Consider the following 21,018-nt stretch of genomic DNA (forward strand, 5'->3'; position numbering starts at 1 on the left):
CCAGTCTCAGAGCCTGACACTGCCAGCGCGGGCCCTCGGTCTCCCCCGTTCTTCGGTCGACCGTTACGACAATCCGTTGCGAATGACAACAATCGCACAACACAAACGAAAGAAATGGGCCTCCTTCCTCTCCACCACACCCGCCACCACTCCACCCCTACTTCCAAAGCTCCTCGGTCCTCCCGCACCTCCTCCCCTTCCACGCGGCGACGGTCGGGTATCATCCTCCAGAGGATAGCCTGCTTGCTTATCACTGTTGCGATAGTAGGGCTTTGGTGCGCAAGGGATCTGGTGTATGACTCGTACACGCTTGCTGCGCTGCCGCTGTTGAAATGGAGGCAGGGTGCCTCGAGTTTCTATCTCTCGGTGGAGAATGATGGGTTTGATGTAACGTTTGAGTCGTATGATGTTAATCAGACGTCGACCAGGGGAGAGGAAGGATATGAGGATAGGGTGCCGGGTATATTGCACCATATTGCCTTGGGGCCACAGGAGAATCAGAAGGAGGGGTGGCAGGAGGCGAGGGAGAGGTGTGTGGAGTTGCATCCTGGGTGGGAGGCCATGTTGTGGACGGATGAGAAGGCTGATGAGCTGGTGAGGGAGCACTACCCTGAGATGCTGGGGCTGTGGGAGGGGGAAGACGGGTACAGATATGGTATTCAGAGGGTGGATGCGCTGAGGTATATGGTTTTGTATCGATATGGGGGTAGGTTTTCTATCTTCTCCGAGTTTGGAAGGTGGCGGCAAAAACTGACTGGTGTTTCACAGGTGTCATCTTGGATATGGACCTCCAATGCAAGCGCGCCCTCGGCCCTCTCCGCCGCTTCGACTTTGTCGCTCCCGCCGCAAACCCAACTGGCTTCTCGATCGGTTTCATGATGGCTGAGAAGGGCAACGAGTTTGTCGGAGAGCTGGTTGCCAACCTGAAGAGGTACAACAGGCACTGGCTCGGACTTCCCTATCCAACAGTCATGTTCTCGACTGGGTGTCACTACGCCTCCACTATTCATGCCTTCTTCCGCGGTGATCGCAGTAAGTTGAAGATCTTGGGCGGTACCAAGGACAACAAAAAGCTGCATATGCTGAGCGGACCTGTCAACACGCCCCTATTCAAGCATCTTGGAAGCTCGAGCTGGCACTCATATGATGCCGCTATGATTGTGAATTTGGGAAAGTCGGTGGGTGGATCACGGTGGAGGCTGCCCATTATGTTTCTGCTTGCTTGTGGGCTGTTTTTCTTGGTTATTAGGAGAATCAGGAGGAGGAGGAGGGCCACGAGTCTGAAGGTGTAATGCAAAAGAGTGGAAAGGTGTATCATGACCTCTTTGGATATGGAATGTGAGGCTGGATAATGACTGGAGTTACGGAGTTGGATAAGCATGCGGTTGTCACCTTGTGAGTCGTTGGGGTCTTGGGCTAATGATACCCACGGTACTTTGTTGGATAGCAGATTAGCCATCGGCTGACAGCTCTTTATTGTTGTTAATACTTAATAAACATACTCATCTCCTGAACATCATCACCTGCGCCCGTGACAATAATTCGGGGTAACAAAGAAAGTTATAATAACTGGTACGAATGAAATTAGATTGTTTCTTATCGATCCTGTCCCATGACTTTTGTCTAGGGCTTTTTGCGATGTAGGGCTCGGCCGTTGAGCAAGGTGTGCCGGGCCTTCAGGAATATTTCCTGGTTGCTTTACATCTGCTGGCTAGGTATGCTGTCCACGCTCTCCTTACCTCTTTTTGGAAGGGGCGGACATGCTCTCCAACATGTTGCTCAGAGTACGGATGTTCTTCTGAGACTTTTGAAAGTCGTACTTGGGCTTACCGTTGGGGGTATAAACAGGAGGGAGGCTGGCAAGCATGTTGCCAAGCTTGCTGAGGTTTTGTCTGCCCTGCTGGACGTTGTACTTGGCAGGTTGGGGCCTGGGGCCATACGAAACCTGAGCGGGAGGCCCGGCCCAAGACTGACTCTGCTTCGTCGTGTTACTCCTTGAACACTTGGCTGAGTCCCGAGTTGGGTTGAGCAGGTTGCTGATGTTCATTCTGAAAGACATCTTTGGTTTTGGTGTCGGTAGGGACTGACTTGGTTGGGTATATATATATACATATATTCGTTGACAAATGGAATAGATGGTTGTGATTGATTGACTGAGGTGCGTTGGCCTGAAGAATTGAATTTGATGGTGAACTAGAGGGCTCTATATATCTACTTCGAGTCACAAAGAAACATGTCCCGTGGCGGTAGAGGATCGCTTGAACATAAGGAGTTGTTCTTAAAAATAGCGGTTACAACAAAGGAGCACTCCGCAAATAAGGATTTCCTTTTTTGCAAGGAAGGATATTGTAATCGTCAAGTAGGAAAGACAAAGGCACGTTCTTATAGTAACAAGTCTATTATCGGCATCAGTAACTTGCAAGGAACTGCATCTTAGCTGATCCTCAAGCTATGCTACCTGTTATTTGGACTGCATTTCCTTTGGAAGATCGTTCGACCATGTCTAGACCAACTTAAAACAATGAGAGTCGTTGCACTTTTAATTTTGAAGCAAATACCTTATCGGCTCAGTTTCGATCTTAGCTGCAGCTGTTGGATCCGCGGCCCGTACGTTCCATAAGGCCGCCCCCCTTTTTACCCCTTTCAGTCCGGATGGTTCAACGTCCCTGCATCATGCTACATCTAGTACGGACCATGGATATGAATGGTAAGAATGCGGGGCACTGATACCCACCAAGTCGCACACGAGGTGACACTGCAGGCTGTTGACGAACAAGCCCAGGGGATGCAGCTTATGATTTGACAGTTAGCAGTCATATTCTACCATCTTTTCCTTTCACATAGGTAAAAGCGAGCTGTCAGTGCAAGCGAACCAAGAAATATGGTTGGCTTGGAATTTAATGCAACCTCACATGATGGCTAACCGTTCTGTCGCGAGATGGGCGACTACCTGAAGCCTCATTCCCACACCGAGCGTTTCTCAGTCCCCCGTTCCACTGATTCAGTCGTACATCACCGCTGATGTCTGGTCATTCCGGCTTGGCTACCCCAGTCCTTTCCAGAGATCAAGTCTCACTGCTCATCCATAAAACCCTCTTTGTCCTCATCACGGTTCCTGCATCCATTAACCTCCAGTAATCATGCCCACAGCAGCTAACATGACCCGCCTTTTTGTCTCTGTACTTGCGCTCTCTCTCGCCAGGTAGCAATCCCCTTCAAGAACTACATATCTCATCGCAGACTAATCTCGAGCAGCACCCTCGCAAATAAAATCTCCACACCCCGCAGGGCCGGCTGCTCCTCATTCACCACCCGCTACAGCACCGTAACCGAGCACTTCCCAACCGCCACCATCACCGAAACAGACGACGGACACTCCCCGCCAACCACAATGGAGACGACCAGCCTACCTGACTCCTGCACATTCACCGGCACCCAGACTTTCTACTCCAGCAGCGGGTGCGATCTAACCTGCTCGACTGGCTTTTGTATCATTGATGGTAAATTTACTATCTCTGCTGACCAGGTGAATGGAGAGTAGGTGTGCTGATGACAAGAAAATAGCTGCCGCCACCAGGTCATGCGGCTGTTCGAGGGTCGAGATTGAAACAGTGACGACGACGGTGTGCCCGACCAGGACGCCTTGCTATCAGTGTTATACCGGGTGGGGGACGTTCTTTTATGATTTGCCTTGTCCTACTTCTGTGCCGGTACCTACTGGCGATGGGGTGTAAGATACGGAATGTGTATATAGAGAACAAAAAGGGGCAAGGGGTCGTTCTTGTGGGGATTGGAATCTAGAATGGTGCTGATGCTGTGTGGAGACAGGGGTAAATAGGGGTAAATAGGGGCTAAGCTTACTCTGTCAATAGGTAGTCATCTTAGTGTTCTTTGCAAGCCGTCTTTTATTTTTTCTCTACGTCACTGGCTTACAGAAAGCAAGGAACTACCACGGAAAGCTTAGGGACTGAATGAAAAGGGACGAATCCGCTCAGACCTCCTATGGTGGCGCGCAACACCAGTGACCTCGACATTGCGTCACCTACACGCCGTACTCTGGAAATGGCTTTCCTCCGATTTCTAGTCTTTACAAGAGACGGTTTCGGTCAAAAAGACAGGGCATACGATCTGTGTTAAATCATTTGGCTTTACTTCACCAGTCCAGCATAGGTACACCACCGACGCCAGCATGAACCGTGTTATCCTCCGCCCAATTCAACGCAGCTTCATGGCCCGTACCGGCTGCATGCCTCCGCTGCTTCCTCCTATCCGTCCTGTTTCTGGCATTTCCACCAAGAGAAGCATGACCTTTGTCACTCGTAAACCAGGCTCAACCTACATTCCCAAATTCAGACCTGGAGATAACAAGTAGGTCATGACAGAGGTCAGGGCTGTTGCTTGAACAGGCAGGCACTGACCAGCTCTGCATTAGACTGACAACTCTAATCGGCGCCATCTTCGTGCTTGGCGGTATCTACGTCTTTCAATCTGGACGTGTCTTTCCCAACGGGGATGTAGCGGAGAAGTACCTGCCAAAGGATGTTGGGAACCATCGACAGGGAACGGTGAACAAGGACTACAAGGCTTACAATGCTTGGGTCACTGAAGGGAAGAAGTCATCATCTGTTGGCAAAAGCTGAGGGTTTGTTAGTCTGTTATCATTTTGATTTTAAGCATTGTGAATAAAAAAAAAAAGCTTTGGCATTCTACACACATCTCGACAGAAACTCGCTAGCAAATTGGGCAAGTTTTGTTACATGGGTTCATACTTCTGCCGGCGAATCTAGTATCAAATGTGAAATGTATCCAAGGTAGCTACTCTTAGAACAGGAAAGAAAGTAGGGCCGAGGCTAAGCTAGACCCGTGCGATCAATGTGAAAAAGAAATGCTGTCATCGTCTCCCACGCACCCCCACCCCTCCGTTCAGAATCGTCCAGATCCCGCCCTCACGCCCACCCGTTTGCTTCTCAAGACTGACTAGGGTGCTAGCCCTTAGCAGAAACCGACATTGGGGAGGGTGTAGCCGTAGCTCACTGTCCCCTGACCAAACGAGAACCAGCCTGGAGTCGTGGTGCCGCAGTAGCTAGTAGTTTGACCGAGAAAGTTGTGGATCTCATTGCGGCGGCAGGTTGTTCCTCTGTCTCCCTGGTAGTTGCAGCCATATGCGACGGCACCATTCACGCCTGCGTTGAATGTTAGTTGGAATAACACCACTTCGATTGATGAAAAGGTCATTGTATTGACTTACTCGACCAAGCCCTTGGTGAGTTGAAAAACCAACCGTCGCCACAACCGTTGGCGAGCGCGTTGATAGCGTTCTGGCGGTTATTGGAATCAAGCCATCCGGCTCGGTCGTAGTCGCAGTGAGGGCCAAAACTGCCCTGGCGCTTGTGCAGTGAGGCCACTTCGGCAGGCGCGGTGATGTTCACATCTGCGACACGCTCAAAGGCGACTGATCCATCATCGGCCAGCTTTTCGATGTAGATACCATCTGGAAGTCCCTCAGGCAACCCAGCCTTAGCCACGTTACTGGCACTGGCCTCGGTGGGGAGAGCGAGGGCAGTGTTGAAAGCGGCCAAGGCAGCAAGAACAGAGGAGAATGAGGCCTTCATTTTGATGGAAAGGACTTGGTTGTTTGGTCGCCGAGAAGATTGCTGTTAGGCTGGTGGGGCGATGAGGTTGTAGGTGTTGTGAAGAAAGAAGAGCAGTTGAGAGAGACGGGACACGGGGCTCTTATACTTGGAGTTTCTGTTCTACGATGCAAGTTCAGCCTATCCACCATCTCTGAAATGGGAAGTCATAAACGAACAAGGTGGGAACCGAGCCTTTGTCGTCTTCTTGATTCAATGATTCGTATAGTGGCTCCTAAAACCGAGCATCTACAACAGCTCACTTACATGCCTAGTTGCTGACGAAAACGACTGACTGGAGTCCACATCATGATATCTCGCAAAGGCAGGGGAGCAAGTGGACCAGTGGTACAGCCTTGGCATCAGCATATAGTTACTCCAGTGAAAAGATTCAGCAGCTCGTAACTCCCTTTTTGTTCTATGCTGCAGGAACATCAGCACCAGGGTGAACTAAGCAAGGAGGTGGAGTCTGCGTGATGACATAAGGGCCGAAAAGGGCTGTTCGTCAAGTGTCAGCTTGCCATCCCGGGCATGTACGCAAGACGCTAATCTCATAACCGAGAGCTTCAAAATTGTAGCGAAGGGCGACGCTATGCACTTCTATTATAAATCCTAGACCCGCTTGATCAGTCAGGTTCTTACTCAGCGCCGTTGGGCAACCTTATGTAACCTCAGACTGACCGACTACCTAACCTAGGTAGTTCTTCAACAGCCGAGACATGACCTGGCCCAGTGCCTCCCTGGCCCGGTAATCCTAGATTATCAAACTCTTACCCCTATTGGTACTTGCAGGATCAAATGAAGGCTCTCACAGGTCGCTAGTCCATCATGCAGACCGAGGGTTGTTGTTTGGGTCGCCAAATAATAGCCCTAGCTCTTCTTCGGACAACCGGTTCGGTCCATGCCATGGTTGTACAGAAGGGAAGCCATATACTCTGGGAATAGAAATTGCAAGATCCATAGGGGTTTTGTTATCATTGTTCAGCGTATTCCGTGAAAAACCCGAGTTCGTCAGCAACTTGGCCATTTCCCCGCTCAACTGTGCGTCTTGATCACCTCGACTGAAATAAAAGGCGGCATAATGCAAGGCGTTCCATCCATTGGAACCGACAGCGTTCACATCAACCCCACCTGCAATGATGCGGGCCGCAGCTCTCGGGCATAAGTTCATGACTGCATGATGAAGGGGTGTTCTCTGGTCTTTGTCTCGAAGATTCGGGTCGGCTCCATGACGGAGAAGATGGCCACACACTGTTTCAAGTACTTCGTCAAGGGAAGACTCTGCCAAACCCTGCGGCCCATCTACACAGGCTTGAGGGTAACCGCCATGGTCGCAGTGCCCAGCACTGTTTCGATGTGTTTTGAGGTCCCTGAAGAGCGTTGTATGCTGTGTAGGAAGGGCGTTGATCTCGGCAGCACGTGCCGTCAGTTTCATCAAGAGGGCGTCATAGTAAGGCCAGAACTCTTTCATCGTCTTCAAATTGTCGATGGCCGTTTGCAAAGCCCCGTCCCCGTACGACTTCACGAGGTGAACCACCAAGCGATCAATCATGTCGACACCGTCTCTCCCCAAGGTAGCCAAGCGTCCACCGTCGACGGTCTCGTTCTGGCGCTCAAGATCGGCGCCGGACTGTAAGAGTTCGTCCAACAACAATGAATCATGCGCCGCGCTCCTGTCAAATGCTGTTATCAGGACCCCTGTGGGACTGGGAGCACCTCCCACGCCATCAGGGTGCAAGACGATTTCGAATCATGTAGCCCAGGACTGTCTCTTCGTTCTTGCGCATTCTCCTCCATGCGTTGGACTGCTGATGCTGGAGCCTGTCGAGGAGCCGTGGATCCCACGCCTGATACATCTCAACACCCCTAAATTAATCATCAAGAGCCCAGAGAGTGTGTAAGTGAATTATTTTGACTGTGGTGGTGAGCTCAGAGTGTTCAGGCAGGTCGAGTGCGTTGAGGCAACCTGTGACAAGCGCCATATATCCACGGCCTAGGGGGTTTTGCTGCAGCGAGCTGTCGAGCAGTCCGAAGCCCGGGCCTGTAAGGAAGAACTCCCTGACTGTTTCGTGAACAAACTGTACACGGCCGTCGGCAGTGTACTCAATCAAACCGCGCGACGTGCTGTTGATAAGCCTGAGGATTCGATCTGTAGGTGGCGGAGCGGCAGGGTGAATGTATCCCCAATCTGACAAATTTTGCCTGGTTGGAGCTCCGCTGATGCTGGACAATCGGACCGCCAGATGAAGAAATCGAATTCCTCCGTCAGCTCGGGTTCTGGGAATCTTAGGAGGGGCGTCTCAAGAGTAACCGTTTCCGGTTCGTGGCAAGTAGTCCTTATGAAGTAGGACCCATTGAATGAGGGGCACGGAGAATGTAAGCTCGTAAGGGGTGAGGCTGCGGAAGAGTTGGTGGTATAAGTCCTCCATGTCTTTCGGTACACCCTTCACTCTCTTGGCCACTTTGCTTATGGGTTGTCCGAAATTGATATCTCGCACAACAAGCTCCACCACCAAAACGACCCAGAGAAAAACACCTGACGCCATTTCCTCCAGGAACGCTTGGATCGCATGTGCTTCGTTGCTCTCGCTAGCGGGGATAAAACGCAACTTGTCTCGGATGTATGTTGAGATATCAGAGTCATTGTGCGCCTCGACAACCACTTCTGGGCAGTTGGGAGTCCTGATGGCCGGATAATGTCTGCTTGAGAGGCAGATGTTGAGCAAGACTTCGCCTTCCAATGCGGTTTGTGCAAGCCGATCAATGAAGTAGACGGCTTCGCGTACGCTTTCTTTGCTGCACTCATCAAGAGCATCAATGAAGATGAACGTGCGCCGGGTACTGCTTTCTTTGAATACTTTCTCAAAAAAGCTCTCCAGCTCCAGCTCTGACCATGGAAGATAACTGCCACCATCGCAACTCTGCCTTCTCTGGTAGGTCTGGGAGAATGTGGCCAAGATTTGACAGTCCTGGAGGCATAGTTGGTGGAGGACTGACCGAAGGAGACCAAGAGGCGACTTTTCCATGGCATTCCCACGAGCATTGAAGTAGAAGCTCGCAACATTGCTGCGACTCCCCTCAACACATTCCAGCTGAGCAAGTGCGTATTTCATCACCGTGGATTTTCCAGCTCTTGGCTTTCCTTTCAACCACAGAAGCCCGAGGTCGGTTGAAGCTCTCTTTCTCGAGGACCAAGTTTGGAAAACATTGGAACGGTAAAACCACTCGCATGTTTTTGGTATGGCATTCTTGATCGTCCGTTGTCTGCTAAACATTGCTTCATAGTAGAGACTGCCCAAACACTCCTCTGGAAAGGTTGATTAGCGACTCGAAGGATTTCAGAGAATGATTATGGGATGTCACTTACTTTCTCCTCCTCAGATATGTTCAAATTCGACTTGACACTGGCGGAGTTTATCCCCCTTTGGATTTCTCCCAGCACCTTGAGGTAATTTGGATCATCTCACCCGCTGAATCTGGTCATGTTTCGATGGTCTGCATGTATAACTTCTGCATGCTCTCGGGGGTCATCGAGTAACGACGATGTATCCGGCACTATCTGTCAGTCGAGTTAGCCCACATCCATAGCCCTGCGAGGTTCAGCATGAAAATAGGTACCTTTCCATTCAAAAGACCGAGGGTTGCACCCAACAAGGCTTGGCTTTCCTGAAAGGTTTTGACCAGAAACCCATATGTGCGCCATTGGAGAAATGACTCCCGGGAGAGTTCTAACTCTGGTGAATCAAGGCCCAGAGCTCGAATAATTGTCTCGTTACTGTCCACTCTTAGGATGGTGCTGGCGACCTTTCTGACCATGTCTCCAAGTCGTGCAAATTCATGACTACCTCTATGCGGTGTGCCTAGGAATATCACAGCTGCTGTCGACTGGATGATATTCTGAATGTGCGAATCTTCGTCGGGCTGCGATCGTCGCAACATTTCTTTGACAATCAAGCCTCCCAGTGAATGCGCGACGAACACGATCTTTCGGTCTTGAGGTCTTATTCGGTTGAGGGCATAAAGGAGGTTTTTCGCATGTCCAAACAAACTGGACTTGTCGGTTGGTGCATAGCCTTTGCTGATAACTGTATCGTAACCCCACACCATGATTCTTGCATTCGGGCAGTCTGGCGGGAGCAAATCCCCTGGCCAATACAAACCATCGTCAACAGACGATGGTGTGACTGATGGCCCCGCATTGCCAACGGAGGCGGAGCTACCAGATTTCGGACTCATAAGCTCACCAAGTGCTCCTTTCCAGCGTTTCCGCGACGAGCTATCGCGCCGCTGATCTTGGGTCCTCGACGTATATAACCAGGTTCGTTTTGAGTGACCTTGAAGGCCATGAACAAGTATGATGCTGCGATACTCCGTATTCAACATGGGACTAACATCCAGGCCTAGACTTACTCTGCTACAGGGCTGCCGTTACTCGTCTCTCCTTGTGCAGGGTGTAGGATTGTGAAACTTTGAGCTTGAATTTTGTCAAGGGCCATGGTGGACGGGTATCGGAAGCTTCCCGATGATGTTTATTTTGATTAAAACTCCACCGAGGACGGGGACTTGAGGTAGGTATAGGCGTAAGTGATTGGGGGGCGACTCAATCCCCGAAAGCCAAAATGGCAATTGAGAAGTAACCTGTATAGGGGCTTGTGCCATGAATGCCATGCAACCTGACACGGTCGAATGAAATGCGTTCTTTGCGACCAAGGTTACTATGCAGTCTACTCCTCCGAAGGGAACGGTCGACATAAACGCAATTCCGTGGATAAGTACTCCGTAGAAGGTTCATCTTGGCCCCCACTCACCCTCATCTATTTATTCATCTGTGCCAATCAGTTGCATCTGTACCGGGACTGGACCGGATGCCCCGTCACCAATCCCAACACTCATAATTTGTGAGTGAAATAAGATCACCAGCCGATCATACCACATAGAAGTGGCTACAACCACCGATGTGTAATTGGGCCTTATCTATGGACGCTCTATCTCGGCCCCCAATTCATCTTTCTGGGCACCCACCACCTGATGTTGTAGTAGAACTTGATAGCTCATGACATTCCTCGAATTGGAGGAAAGAAAAATGTCTCTGTACTGAAGTTGTGAGGCCGTATCTTGAACCCAAGGTAGGTTCGAGACCTGCTGGCGCCAACCTGTGGGGTTACGGGGGATAGTACAGTGGTCACAAAGTAGAAGGCTGGGCAGCCGAGCTTCGTTAGGTTTCCCAAGGCTTGGTTGGTCTTCTATGTGAACAACGTATCATGAAAACTATGGCAGTATCCCAGCTTTCATTGGAAACTACCTACTTAGCAACTCCATCAGCTCTTCAACCACCATTTTTGTGGTCATTTCTACCATCAGAAACGTAGCTTGTCTTGGCACTGAGCCAACACGCGCACAGACCACCGTCAAATGACCTCATCGAAGCTATTCCCACCCTTTTTTCCCCTCCTTCAACACACTTTGTCAACAAACAGCCCCCTCCTCAACCATGGCGACCACCCCCTCCAACAAAATGCTCCCAAAGCCCCATCTCCCACCCAACCTCCCCTCCCTTGTCGCAACCGCCTTCTCCCGCTCCGTCGCCACCAAAACCGTCAACTTCTACCCCACCTCCGTCACCCTTCTAACCATCAACTCCATTCCTGTATGTTTCCCTCTCCCCTTTTCCGTACCTTTCGCCCCCCTCCCTAACTAACAGCTCAGTTCCAACTCCGCTACTCGCCCTCCCTAGCCTCAAAACCCAAACCCCCCAGCGTCACAACCCCCAAGCTCTTCTTCAACCCCTTCGCCTCCCCCACACAAGAAATGCTCATCACCCCTTTCGGAACGAGCCCCCCATCGCACAACCTAGTCCTCAACAAATTTGCCGTCGTCCCCGAGCACTTCATCCTCTCCACCTCAGCCTTCAAACCCCAAACTCACCTCCTCGAAGCAGACGACTTGGCAGCTGCCTACGCGTGTATTGATGCGTACGCCCGGCACAACAAAGAGTTGTTCGTCTTCTTTAACTCAGGAGATCACAGCGGGGCGAGCCAGCCCCATCGCCATCTGCAATTGCTCCCGGTGGAGAACATGAAGGAGGGGTTGGAGGGGGGATGGGATGTTCTTGCTAAGGGATTGACAGACCCAAACACAAGGGGGAAGTTACCGTTTGAGGTTTTTGCTAGGGATATTAAAGGGTTGGGTGGTGATGGAGAGGAACTGAGGAGGGTGTATCTGGAGTTGTACAACCAAGCCTGTGAAGCAGTGTTGGGAGTAGCGGAGGATATTAAACACGAGGGCGAAGCGCAGATAAGTTACAACCTCGCCATGACAAACAACATAATGGCGGTGGTGCCGCGGTTGACAGAGGGAGGGGTGGTCAAGGATAAAGACGGGCAAGAGGTGGGAAACCTAGCGCTCAACGGGACTGTCCTCGCGGGGACGGCGCTGGTAAGGTCAGAGATGGAGTGGAATGCCCTGAGAGAGGATCCAGACCAAGTCAACCAAGTGTTGGGGAGGATAGGTGTGCCCAACCGGGCCAAGATGTAAATACGCTATCAACTCATTATACTAATAACTACTTCTTTTTGTCTGCCACCTTCCCGTTTTTGAACACCACTTTACATGCGTTGGATACCAAAATAGGCCAGCCACCCGTATCGGTAAATAGAAAACAATTTCAAGAAAGGAAACACACCGAGCAACTCATTCAGCAGCACAAAAAGACACATCACTCACGACCATACCGACAACCACCTCCTTGCCCCCGCAGCATGTCCCCAAAAGCCGCTCTCATGACTCTGGTATTCTGCTCAAAGAACGGCACCCTGGGATCCTTGCCCAGCGCCGTCTGCTCCCTCACCAACTCATCCCACTTCTTACGGCAAGTCGAATTACCAAAGTGATAGCTGCCCCCGTTCTGGACAATATACTCGGCCACCCTCTTCCACGGAACCTTGGTCGACTGTGGACCCTCCGAATTAGTGTCACGATTCGAGGTAGGGGGTGATAGCTCGCGGACACCTCGCTCAAGAAGGATCAACTAGTATTTCACATGTACATCAGCCTCAAACCTTTGTTGTTGAAGCCCAAAAAAACTTACATCTATCTCGGACCACTCCGGCTTCCTCACCCTCTCCTCCCTACTCTTGGTCAGAGCACGATACCGGCCTCGAAGAGTCGACTCGGCCTCAGTGTAGCCACCCTCCTGCCGGATCTGCTTGTACGTCATTCCCTTTTGCCGGCTGGCGATAAGGAACTCGTCCTTGGCCTTGCGATCGGCCAACTCGGCCTCGGTCACTTCTTCGCCGGCTTCGTACAAGGATGGACTCGGACCTGGCGAAGATTGAGAACGAGTGCGAGGGTTCGGTGTCAAGGCTGGCAGAGCTGCGGGATGTCTCGGTTTGGCGGCCAGCTTGCTGGTCTTTCTGACTGAAGGTGACATGGGCTCGGCTGAGCTCTTTGACCGGCGAGACTTGCTTCCTTGAGGGGTGGCCGGCTTGTCATTGCTCTTGAGCACGGCAGCTGCCAGTAGGCGTGGCACCGGTCGATCAGGTAGAGTCTTGCGTCCTTTGGACGGGCGGTGTTGCTCGGCGATTTCCATGGGATAAGAGGACGTAGCAGTAGAGGACGAGTCCGCCAGAAAGCTTGTTCGGATGGACTCGGACGATGAGGCATGGGGAAGATCAGAGTCGCAGGCACAGGATTGAAACATGGGCAGATGATTTTGTACCGAGTTCGGGTTCCAGATCCAAGCATCGGCTTGGTGTGGAGAAGCAGGTCTGATGCACGGAAGCGTCTTGTTCCCGAGGTGCTCTTTCGACGCTGGCCAGGGGGATCGAAGAGGTTCGCTGCTGTCTCTCAGAGCCATGGCTTCAAACATGTCTGACGCGCCAGTTGACGAGAAGCTGCCGCTGGAGGAATCGTAAAGCATATTTGGAAATGGGTTGCTGAGATAGTCGAAGTCATCATCCTCCGACATCGCACTTGGAGCAGAGAATGGGAGGTCTTGCAGAGGAAGTCCATGACCCAGCCCATGGTCCGTTTGTGGGAGCGTGTTGTGGCCCAAGGTGTAGTGATGGCTCTGATTGTACTCCATCATCACAGCGTTGGCTCCGAACCCGGTCTCTTGATCCCAGTGGTCTCCACCCTGAGAAGAGACAAACGAAGTTACCGCGGCCGGTTCACCGCTCTGTTGCCAATAGGAGGGGTTGGAGAGGCCCTGTTCAGAAAGAAGGTTTGCGGTGGTCGACTGATGCCAGTTTGTCCTCGGATCTGTTGGCTGAGACTGAGGGTGGGAATAATGTGAAACTGAAACATAAGGTGAAGAGCGATTCAAACCAGTCTGTTCGTCTGCTGCCTGTTTTCGATCAAAGTCGCACCTGTCAGTCGTCCAGTTTTACAGACGGGGCAGCAACAAAGGACTTGAAAAAAAAAAAGAACGAGCGACAACAAGATGACAAAACAATCAGACGTACCAGAAAAGTTGTACTGTTTCCTATGCTGCCTGATCGCATCGGAAAAGCTCTCTGATCGTAAATCCCAAGGCCAGAAGGTGGCAAGTGCTGGGATCCACTCTCATCGACCCCGTTGGTGTTGAGCAGCGAGGTCGTGTTGAAAGACATGTCGTGGGGCAGGAGGAGCTGTGGTGTTTTAGCGATGTCTGACTTGAATTCTGCTGCCCAAGCTGCAGAAGGAAGAAGGTCCTGTACAGGCCAGAGCATATCTACCTGGGGTCTCATCAAGTTGATAAACAAGTCGAGGCCGCCCTTCGCCGGCAGACCGCACTCGCCTCTGCTGTTCAACTCCCAACCATCCAACTGTCTTGCTTGTCTTTGGCTGACCTTCTTGCCACGGAGCCCCTCTCTCCTTCTCCTGTCTATCTTCACCGCTGCTTTCGACTTCTCTGCTGCTCTCGAATTGGGGATGGACGTGCCCCAATGACCTTCGTCCATTTGTGAAGAGCCCCGCTTGAAAAGCATGGAGCGACTGACGATGATGGGTATCCGGCTTGAAAGGTTCGTCGGGCAGCTAATGCCGCAACGTTGAGCGGTCAAGGTGAACGATGTTGGTTCGTTATGCAGGTCTTGTGTAGCTTCCCGTTGAAAAGAACCGCTGGGGACGAAGCTCAGGCCTCTCTAATAGCTTTGGATTTGGATGAGCGTTGAGTTGACGACAGTTGAAAATGGAGTGACGGTCTGTCAGAGATGACTTCAAGGTATAGGCGAGGGGGTAGCTAGAATAACAAGGACAGCTGTGACGGTTGAAAAGGGCCCGTCAAGGAAAAGAAAAGAAGTCAGAGCGGAATGACATCTTTGCTCCCCACCGTGTGACAGCCGACTTGAGGGCCAAAACAAGGGGATAGTTGACTTAGCTCTCTCCCAAATCTGACATCTCATTTCTTGTAGATTAGCAAAGGGGCCATTGTATGCCACAAGGTCCCAAGCTTGCTCGAATCGGACGACAAATTCCCGAAAAGAGAACCAGACGGCCTCGAGCCCCGAGCTGAGAGTCTGCCCACCTACCATACACCACCTACTTTGCTGTTGATCAAGTCCCCGTCCTTATGTCCACCGGCCCGCATCGCGATGGGGCCCGGCCGAGACTGCCGTAACACATCCCACACCTCATAACCCCTTTGGGACTCATGGATATTAGATCGCGGGGTGAGTGACCAGGATAGGACGTGGATGTCGTAATATCAAGTTTGAGGTTCGCTCACCACGGGTGGCAAAACTGGTTACGGCCATCTGCCTGTTGGGGGAATCCGTGTGGGTCTGTCTGTCTGGACTTCGCCGTTGACGGCTCTGCCTGAACGGTTAGCTACCGCCAACCAGAGCTCTCCTTGCCCAGCCAGAAACGATCAGTACATGGGTAACCAATTGTTTGATTCCAAATGTGATGGATCAAGTGAGGGAGACACTTTGAGCAGCGGCAAACAGGAGACCTCTCCGGAACGACGCATGGTATGGCCGGTGTCGTCTGGACGGCTTCGGCCGCTTTCATGATGGATCTAGCGAAGCAATGGGCTGTGCGCCAAATCACTTTGCATGCTGTTCTGCCATGTGGGCAATAGGAGAGCAAGTAGCTAACGACCCTCGTGGGTTTGAATCATGTTTCCAGGTTGTGGGAAAAGGAGCGGGCCGGTTGATCATGTTCGATTGGCGAGACCAGGCTGGTGGTGATGGAATAACCCCGGGCTGCAGCTATGGCCTGCATATGTCAGTCCTAGTTGGGCGCATGCCACGAACGAGTTACTGCCGCTCGCAGATCTGACCCACTGCCGAGAAAGACAAACAACAGAAGTATCACATCTTTCATAAGTGCCCCCCCACTCCCAGTAGATGGGGAGACCTACAAATCGAGACCGGCAAAGAAAGCCAAATGCAGTTGCAGATTCCCCTTTGGGAGCCCCCTACATCCCACTGGGGCGGGGAGCTATCTCGGACAGACAGTGGTGAAAGTATCATACCACCCTTGTCCTGGCAGGGGCCGTTTCCCACACGATGGCTCGAGGCATGCGAATATCCGTCGAGCTGTCGCCGCAAGCCTTAGCGGGTCACGGCTTGTGTTCCGGATAGTTGTGCATTGGGCGCATAATGGCGACGACGAGACGACAGATGTTCGGATGAGGTGGAGCTGAGATGGACTCGAGTCTGAATTCGTCATATTCGCCGCAGGTCCGACGGGAGACCTTATTTCTACTCTCATGAATATCTGACATGTCTGATGACTATGAGCAGAATATTTGCGGGGTTGGGTTCGAGGGGAGGGGAGGGGAAAGGTCGTTTGACGGGGATGGCGATAGGGATATGCCGTTTGATTTTGGTCTGTCAAAGAAAGTAGGTCCAGGTGCAGAATGCAGATTGCGTCTACAGTGGAGATGGGGGGGTCATGGGTCACACACAGGCTAGGTTTGGAGGAAAAAGTCGCTCACTCGCTCTTCTTGGACGAGGAGGACCTTTTGGTCAGTGACGGCCCTCTGATTGGCCAGTGCCGATAGCATAACCCGGAAGGCACTGAGCAGGGCAGGGAAAAAGAAACTGACAGGAGCTATCCGTTATCGTGCCCTCCTGGCTATCTGAGGCCCACAGCCTGTTTGTCTGAGCCGTGAAATTCGCCGTCTCGGAACCATCCCATCTTCACCCGCTGCCCGAGTGGAGCATATGCCCTTCAAACGGTGCCTCTTTTCTCACCTCGTGCCAGGACTGTGGGCCAGGACTGTGGGCCTCAGGCCATCAAAACTTGGGCATCATCGAGCATCCGAGCTACATCATCTTTGAAGCATCGATAGCTGCAAAGCTACCTGTCAAAGCACGTACCCATTTCACAATGCTGCCATTCCTTCCCGGCCCCGAATTTCCAGCTGCTGATCCAAAACACTCGATACCATCTCCTCCATGCTGTGCCATCGAGTGATGCCGAGCTCCTTCTCGGTACGGCTCGTATCGACAGTGAAAGGCTCGTCGTATGGGCCCTCAGTGTTGACGGGTATGGCGGGATATTTTGTCTTGACAAACTCCACAACATCATCATAGCATGTTGGGTCCCCAACCACCAAGTATTCAGTCACCAACTCTTCCCGACCCAACTCCACATCAAGACTTCGCAGCACCGTCAAGCTTACATCACGGACATCCACCATTGACGCAGGCACAACCGGCTTGCCACCAGGGGGGTTGGTGAGAGTTGCCATGAGATAGGCATTGACGCCGTTTGGTTTGGATGTCTGTTGGGTGAGATCCCTCCCGAGGACAAAGGTCGGATGCAACGTCACTAAGGAGAACTGAGGCTCATGAACCCGCATCCATCCAATAGTGGCTCGATGAGCGAGGATCTTGGAGGTTGCGTACTTGGCTCCATGGCCCGCGGGGCCAGACGGGAAGGACATCTCCGGGTTGATGGCAAGGGTTGGATTGATACCGGCTATTGTTCAAACCGGTCCGGTTTGTCATTCATAATCTGTTTGCGGGACTTTATTTGGATTGCTTCGCTTACCTTTGACTTCCAGACCAGGGGTGTTCATGCTGTCCGGGGGCATCAAGGCCAAGATGGACGACATGATGATTACTCTCTTCACGGCCGGCGTCTCCGCAGCAGCATTTAATATTGCTTCAGTCCCTGCAACAGCGGGTTGCAGATATTCAGTCTTGAAGTCGTCACCTTTGCCTGGTATGGGTGAGGCGAGATGGAAGATGGCATTGATGTCGTTGGACAGAGCGGACCGAATTGCCTCGGCGTTGTCGATGTTGGGGATGACGGCAAAGTCGAGCTTGGAAGCGTGCTGGGGGAACCGTGCCTTGACCTCCTCAACTTGAGCCTCCCGCCTGACACTCAAGCGAAGTTGGTGGCCCGCCTTGAGGGCATCGAGCACGACTTGAGAGCCGATGAAGCCGGTGCCGCCGGTGATGAAGATTCGCAACGCCATGATCGATGTGGTGCTACTGGCTGGTGTTGTGATGTGAAAGAGAGGGGTACTTGGTACCTTAAGTAAGGTGATACGATCTCTGGTGCCACGTGATCTCTTCCCCTCGCTACAATGAGATTTGCCTGTTGGTCATCAGTGATACTAGTTGGTGTGTTGGGCGCAGAAAAGGGATCAATAATCACTGCGTTGATGTAAATTTGCTCAGCGACTAATTCTCAAAACCGACAACACGTGTGACGTGTGGAGAATGTTGATAATTACAACAGCATCGCATTGTTGATCAGTGATCATGTATGTAATCACCACCTGACCTCCCAGGCCATGCCACCTCGGCATCATTATTCAACAAATCCATGCCGACAAATCAATCTCTGGCGTGATATGTCGTACATTATAGTTGCCCTAATCAAGACGAAATGTTACAAAAGAGCATGGCTGCTCTCCAATAGCTGGCACCTCTCACTCTTCACTTCCAAACAGCATCACCCCTCTCACCATCTACCACCCCCAAACCACACCATGCCCCTCTGGCTCATCTACCACCCCCCCCAAACCTTCACCACCCCCGAATCCAAATCCGCCCTCGTCAAATCCATAACCTCAATCTACACCTCCTCCGGCCTCCCCGCCTTCTACGTAGTCATCAACTTCATCCCCCTCTCCCCCGATGACAACACCTTCATCGGCGGGGAGCCCTCCTCTGCCCGATCCAAACCCTTCATCCGCTTTGTAGCCGAGCACATCGCCGTCCACGTCAGTCAAAACCCCGACCGTCAAGAGCGAACAATCAAGCGGATCGACGACGCTTTGCGACCGCATGTGGAGGAGAAGGGGTATGACTGGGAGTGGCACGTTGACGAGACGCCTAGGGCGTTGTGGAAGATCAATGGCTTTGTTCCGCCTCCTTGTGAGCAACCCCGAGACGAGACCGAGGAAAGGAGGGGAGGATGCTGACTAGTGAACAGTTGGGAGCAAGGCCGAGAAGGAGTGGGCTGAGTTGAACAGGCCTGTGCCGTGGGAGGAGGAGGAAAAGGAGGGAAAACAAAGGGGTGATCGGAGGTATGTGGTATCGATGTGATTACAGGCGGTATGCTATGCTATATGTATGTCCAACGGCACCTGATCTATCCTATTCTTTCTCGCCTTCTATCGCACTTCAAATCCCGGGCAACCCAATGATGCTCCTGAGGGTGGGCACGTTCCGGGGGAGAATATACGTAGTGTACAGAGCCGTCAAGGCGACAAGCAGCCCAGTGAGCTTTAGTCAAAGTTAGCCTCTCCTCACTCGACATGACAAGAAGCGAAAACATACCTTCTCAAACCAAGTATGGAAATAAATCGCCGTCATCAACAACATCCAAGCACACAACCCCACCACTCCCACCGCCACCTTCCCCCCATGCCCCAACCCCTCCATCACCCCCGTCCCCCTCCCCACATCCTCCCCTTGATACCTCACCTCCCTCTCCACCTCCGCCGTCGCCCCCTTAACCGCCCCATCAGCCATCACAACCGCCCTCTCCTCCCTCACAAACCTCACCCACCTTCCAACAACCCACCCAACCTCCTGCAACAAAAAACAACTCCCCAGCACCAACAAAAACACATGCCCCGAGATATCATGGCCCCCGACCACCTCCCCCCCCAGCACTCTTGCACGCCGCCGCAGTAAAAACCTCCTTGACACCCACATCCCCCGCATCCTTCTCCGAAATCTCCGCCATCTTAACCTGACACTTCCCCCCCGTAAACCTAAACCCCCTATCGATAATCGCCGGCCCAAAAAACCACTGCGTCACAAACACCCACCACGCCGTCACCACCGCCCATCGTATCGTCGCCCGGCTCTTTTGCGCCGATGTCCTGACAGCGGGGTGCGTGAAAATAAAGAGGAAGAAAGAAAATGTTATCCACCCCCACCCGCGCTTCACAAAGAGGACGTTGAAAAGGTTATTTTTGCGGGCAAAGTAGGATGGGGAGAGGGAGCCCTGGTCGTGGGATTGGGTGAGGGGGTTGTAGGTGGAGGATTGGACGTCTGGAGATAAGACGGCGAAGAAGGTGCCGAAGATGAGGAGGAGGGGGTAGATGCTCAGGAGGGCGAGCTCGGTTGGGGTGGGGAGGAGGGGGTTGTTTCTTGGTGGCGCGGTGCGGGTTGTTGTTGAGGAGGAGATGTGGACTGTTTGGGAGGAGGGGGAGAGGGAAGAAGGAGAGACGTGTCGGCGGGAGGGGCCGGAGGGCGGTGGTGGTGAGTCCATCGTTTGGCCGGTCCTGTTTTTCTTTTGAGGGTGGAAAGGTTTGTTGGGTTATACTCGTTCGGTTGGAGTCGCGTTTGGTGGTTGCATTGGAGAGGATAGCAAGAGGTTCGTAGAGGAAAGAAACAGGAGTATTAGACACAAGGATAAAACGTCGTTGCGAGAGCGCAGGCTCGACAAAGAAGCTGGCTTGGTGATGTTTTGGAGCAAAGTCGCAAATCGCAAATTCCAAAGCTATGACGTTGTTCAACCCTGCCTTGGCAACTGCTTCGGACCGGACGTGATCGCGCCGAGGCTTGTTGATTATGTAACATTCGCCAAAGCTCGGACCTCAACGCCACGAATCCCCGAGCACACAAAAAAACGGGAGGCGGGAATGGCGTCGTTTTTTTGTCCGATTCTCATCACAAATGATCAATCACACGTCAAGAAAATGACATCTCAGAAAAATATGCCTCGCAGCCATTTTTGTTTGTACTACCTAGTAAGTTCGTGTTGTCCACTGCACTGTATAGTATCCCCTGTTTTCCCCAGCCAGCCACGGCTCTCAAATCATGCATCCATTCATGCAGCTTTCCCCCCTTCCTAGAACGCCATGGCCCAAACAAATGAACATGGAGAAAAAAAAAGAAAAGAAAATCATGGGTAAATGCCGCTTGGGCCACAGTTCGAAGAAGAGAAAGAAAACAAAAGACCACCAATGCAGAAAGAAAGAAAAAAGCAC

General features: G+C 52.0%; 12 protein-coding genes across 12 annotated transcripts; 5 read left to right on the plus strand and 7 right to left on the minus strand.

Moving 5' to 3' along the window:
• Positions 1–114: 114 nt before the first annotated feature.
• On the plus strand, positions 115–1,519 carry QC764_703680 (uncharacterized protein; the record flags this gene model as incomplete). Its single annotated transcript, XM_062950025.1, has 2 exons — positions 115–706; positions 769–1,519. 2 exons carry the CDS (start codon positions 115–117, stop codon positions 1,290–1,292), a joined length of 1,116 nt encoding a protein of 371 aa, XP_062795915.1. The 3' UTR covers positions 1,293–1,519.
• Positions 1,520–1,735: 216 nt separating this feature from the next.
• Positions 1,736–2,059, minus strand: QC764_0110930 (uncharacterized protein; the record flags this gene model as incomplete). The annotated part of the gene is made up of 1 exon (XM_062941165.1): positions 1,736–2,059. One exon carries the CDS (start codon positions 2,057–2,059, stop codon positions 1,736–1,738), a length of 324 nt encoding a protein of 107 aa, XP_062795916.1.
• A 569-nt stretch (positions 2,060–2,628) lies between these two features.
• On the plus strand, positions 2,629–3,734 carry QC764_0110940 (uncharacterized protein; the record flags this gene model as incomplete). The annotated part of the gene is made up of 4 exons (XM_062941166.1): positions 2,629–3,037; positions 3,151–3,202; positions 3,256–3,500; positions 3,565–3,734. The coding sequence occupies exons 1-4, from the start codon at positions 3,022–3,024 to the stop codon at positions 3,732–3,734; spliced, it is 483 nt and encodes a 160-aa protein (XP_062795917.1). The 5' UTR covers positions 2,629–3,021.
• A 455-nt stretch (positions 3,735–4,189) lies between these two features.
• On the plus strand, positions 4,190–4,836 carry QC764_703670 (uncharacterized protein; the record flags this gene model as incomplete). The annotated part of the gene is made up of 2 exons (XM_062950024.1): positions 4,190–4,368; positions 4,433–4,836. 2 exons carry the CDS (start codon positions 4,190–4,192, stop codon positions 4,638–4,640), a joined length of 387 nt encoding a protein of 128 aa, XP_062795918.1. The 3' UTR covers positions 4,641–4,836.
• A 123-nt stretch (positions 4,837–4,959) lies between these two features.
• Positions 4,960–5,653, minus strand: QC764_703665 (uncharacterized protein). The gene is made up of 2 exons (XM_062950023.1): positions 5,249–5,653; positions 4,960–5,183 (listed from the first exon to the last, which is right to left on the minus strand). Exons 1-2 carry the CDS (start codon positions 5,610–5,612, stop codon positions 4,993–4,995), a joined length of 555 nt encoding a protein of 184 aa, XP_062795919.1. The 5' UTR covers positions 5,613–5,653; the 3' UTR covers positions 4,960–4,992.
• Positions 5,654–7,501: 1,848 nt separating this feature from the next.
• Positions 7,502–10,126, minus strand: QC764_703660 (uncharacterized protein; the record flags this gene model as incomplete). Its single annotated transcript, XM_062950022.1, is given in 5 exon segments — positions 7,502–7,929; positions 7,942–8,935; positions 8,998–9,072; positions 9,249–9,990; positions 10,041–10,126. The coding sequence occupies 5 exon segments, from the start codon at positions 10,124–10,126 to the stop codon at positions 7,502–7,504; spliced, it is 2,325 nt and encodes a 774-aa protein (XP_062795920.1).
• A 734-nt stretch (positions 10,127–10,860) lies between these two features.
• APA2 (bifunctional AP-4-A phosphorylase/ADP sulfurylase) lies at positions 10,861–12,246 on the plus strand. The gene is made up of 2 exons (XM_062950021.1): positions 10,861–11,277; positions 11,337–12,246. Exons 1-2 carry the CDS (start codon positions 11,122–11,124, stop codon positions 12,162–12,164), a joined length of 984 nt encoding a protein of 327 aa, XP_062795921.1. The 5' UTR covers positions 10,861–11,121; the 3' UTR covers positions 12,165–12,246.
• Positions 12,247–12,345: 99 nt separating this feature from the next.
• On the minus strand, positions 12,346–14,596 carry QC764_703640 (uncharacterized protein; the record flags this gene model as incomplete). The annotated part of the gene is made up of 3 exons (XM_062950020.1): positions 12,346–12,657; positions 12,718–13,974; positions 14,093–14,596. The coding sequence occupies 3 exons, from the start codon at positions 14,594–14,596 to the stop codon at positions 12,346–12,348; spliced, it is 2,073 nt and encodes a 690-aa protein (XP_062795922.1).
• A 1,224-nt stretch (positions 14,597–15,820) lies between these two features.
• QC764_0111000 (uncharacterized protein) lies at positions 15,821–16,325 on the minus strand (the record flags this gene model as incomplete). Its single annotated transcript, XM_062941167.1, has 2 exons — positions 15,821–15,827; positions 16,087–16,325. 2 exons carry the CDS (start codon positions 16,323–16,325, stop codon positions 15,821–15,823), a joined length of 246 nt encoding a protein of 81 aa, XP_062795923.1.
• Positions 16,326–16,941: 616 nt separating this feature from the next.
• Positions 16,942–18,266, minus strand: QC764_703630 (uncharacterized protein; the record flags this gene model as incomplete). Its single annotated transcript, XM_062950019.1, has 2 exons — positions 17,613–18,266; positions 16,942–17,540 (listed from the first exon to the last, which is right to left on the minus strand). The coding sequence occupies exons 1-2, from the start codon at positions 18,040–18,042 to the stop codon at positions 16,942–16,944; spliced, it is 1,029 nt and encodes a 342-aa protein (XP_062795924.1). The 5' UTR covers positions 18,043–18,266.
• A 32-nt stretch (positions 18,267–18,298) lies between these two features.
• Positions 18,299–19,294, plus strand: QC764_703620 (uncharacterized protein). Its single transcript, XM_062950018.1, has 2 exons — positions 18,299–18,949; positions 19,008–19,294. Exons 1-2 carry the CDS (start codon positions 18,364–18,366, stop codon positions 19,118–19,120), a joined length of 699 nt encoding a protein of 232 aa, XP_062795925.1. The 5' UTR covers positions 18,299–18,363; the 3' UTR covers positions 19,121–19,294.
• Positions 18,515–20,526, minus strand: QC764_703610 (uncharacterized protein). Its single transcript, XM_062950017.1, has 2 exons — positions 19,355–20,526; positions 18,515–19,300 (listed from the first exon to the last, which is right to left on the minus strand). Exons 1-2 carry the CDS (start codon positions 19,742–19,744, stop codon positions 19,199–19,201), a joined length of 492 nt encoding a protein of 163 aa, XP_062795926.1. The 5' UTR covers positions 19,745–20,526; the 3' UTR covers positions 18,515–19,198.
• Between the last annotated feature and the right edge of the window lie 492 nt (positions 20,527–21,018).

This window comes from Podospora pseudoanserina (assembly GCF_035222485.1).
Source record: "Podospora pseudoanserina strain CBS 124.78 chromosome 7 map unlocalized CBS124.78p_7.2, whole genome shotgun sequence".
Classification (NCBI taxonomy): Eukaryota; Fungi; Ascomycota; class Sordariomycetes; order Sordariales; family Podosporaceae; genus Podospora; species Podospora pseudoanserina.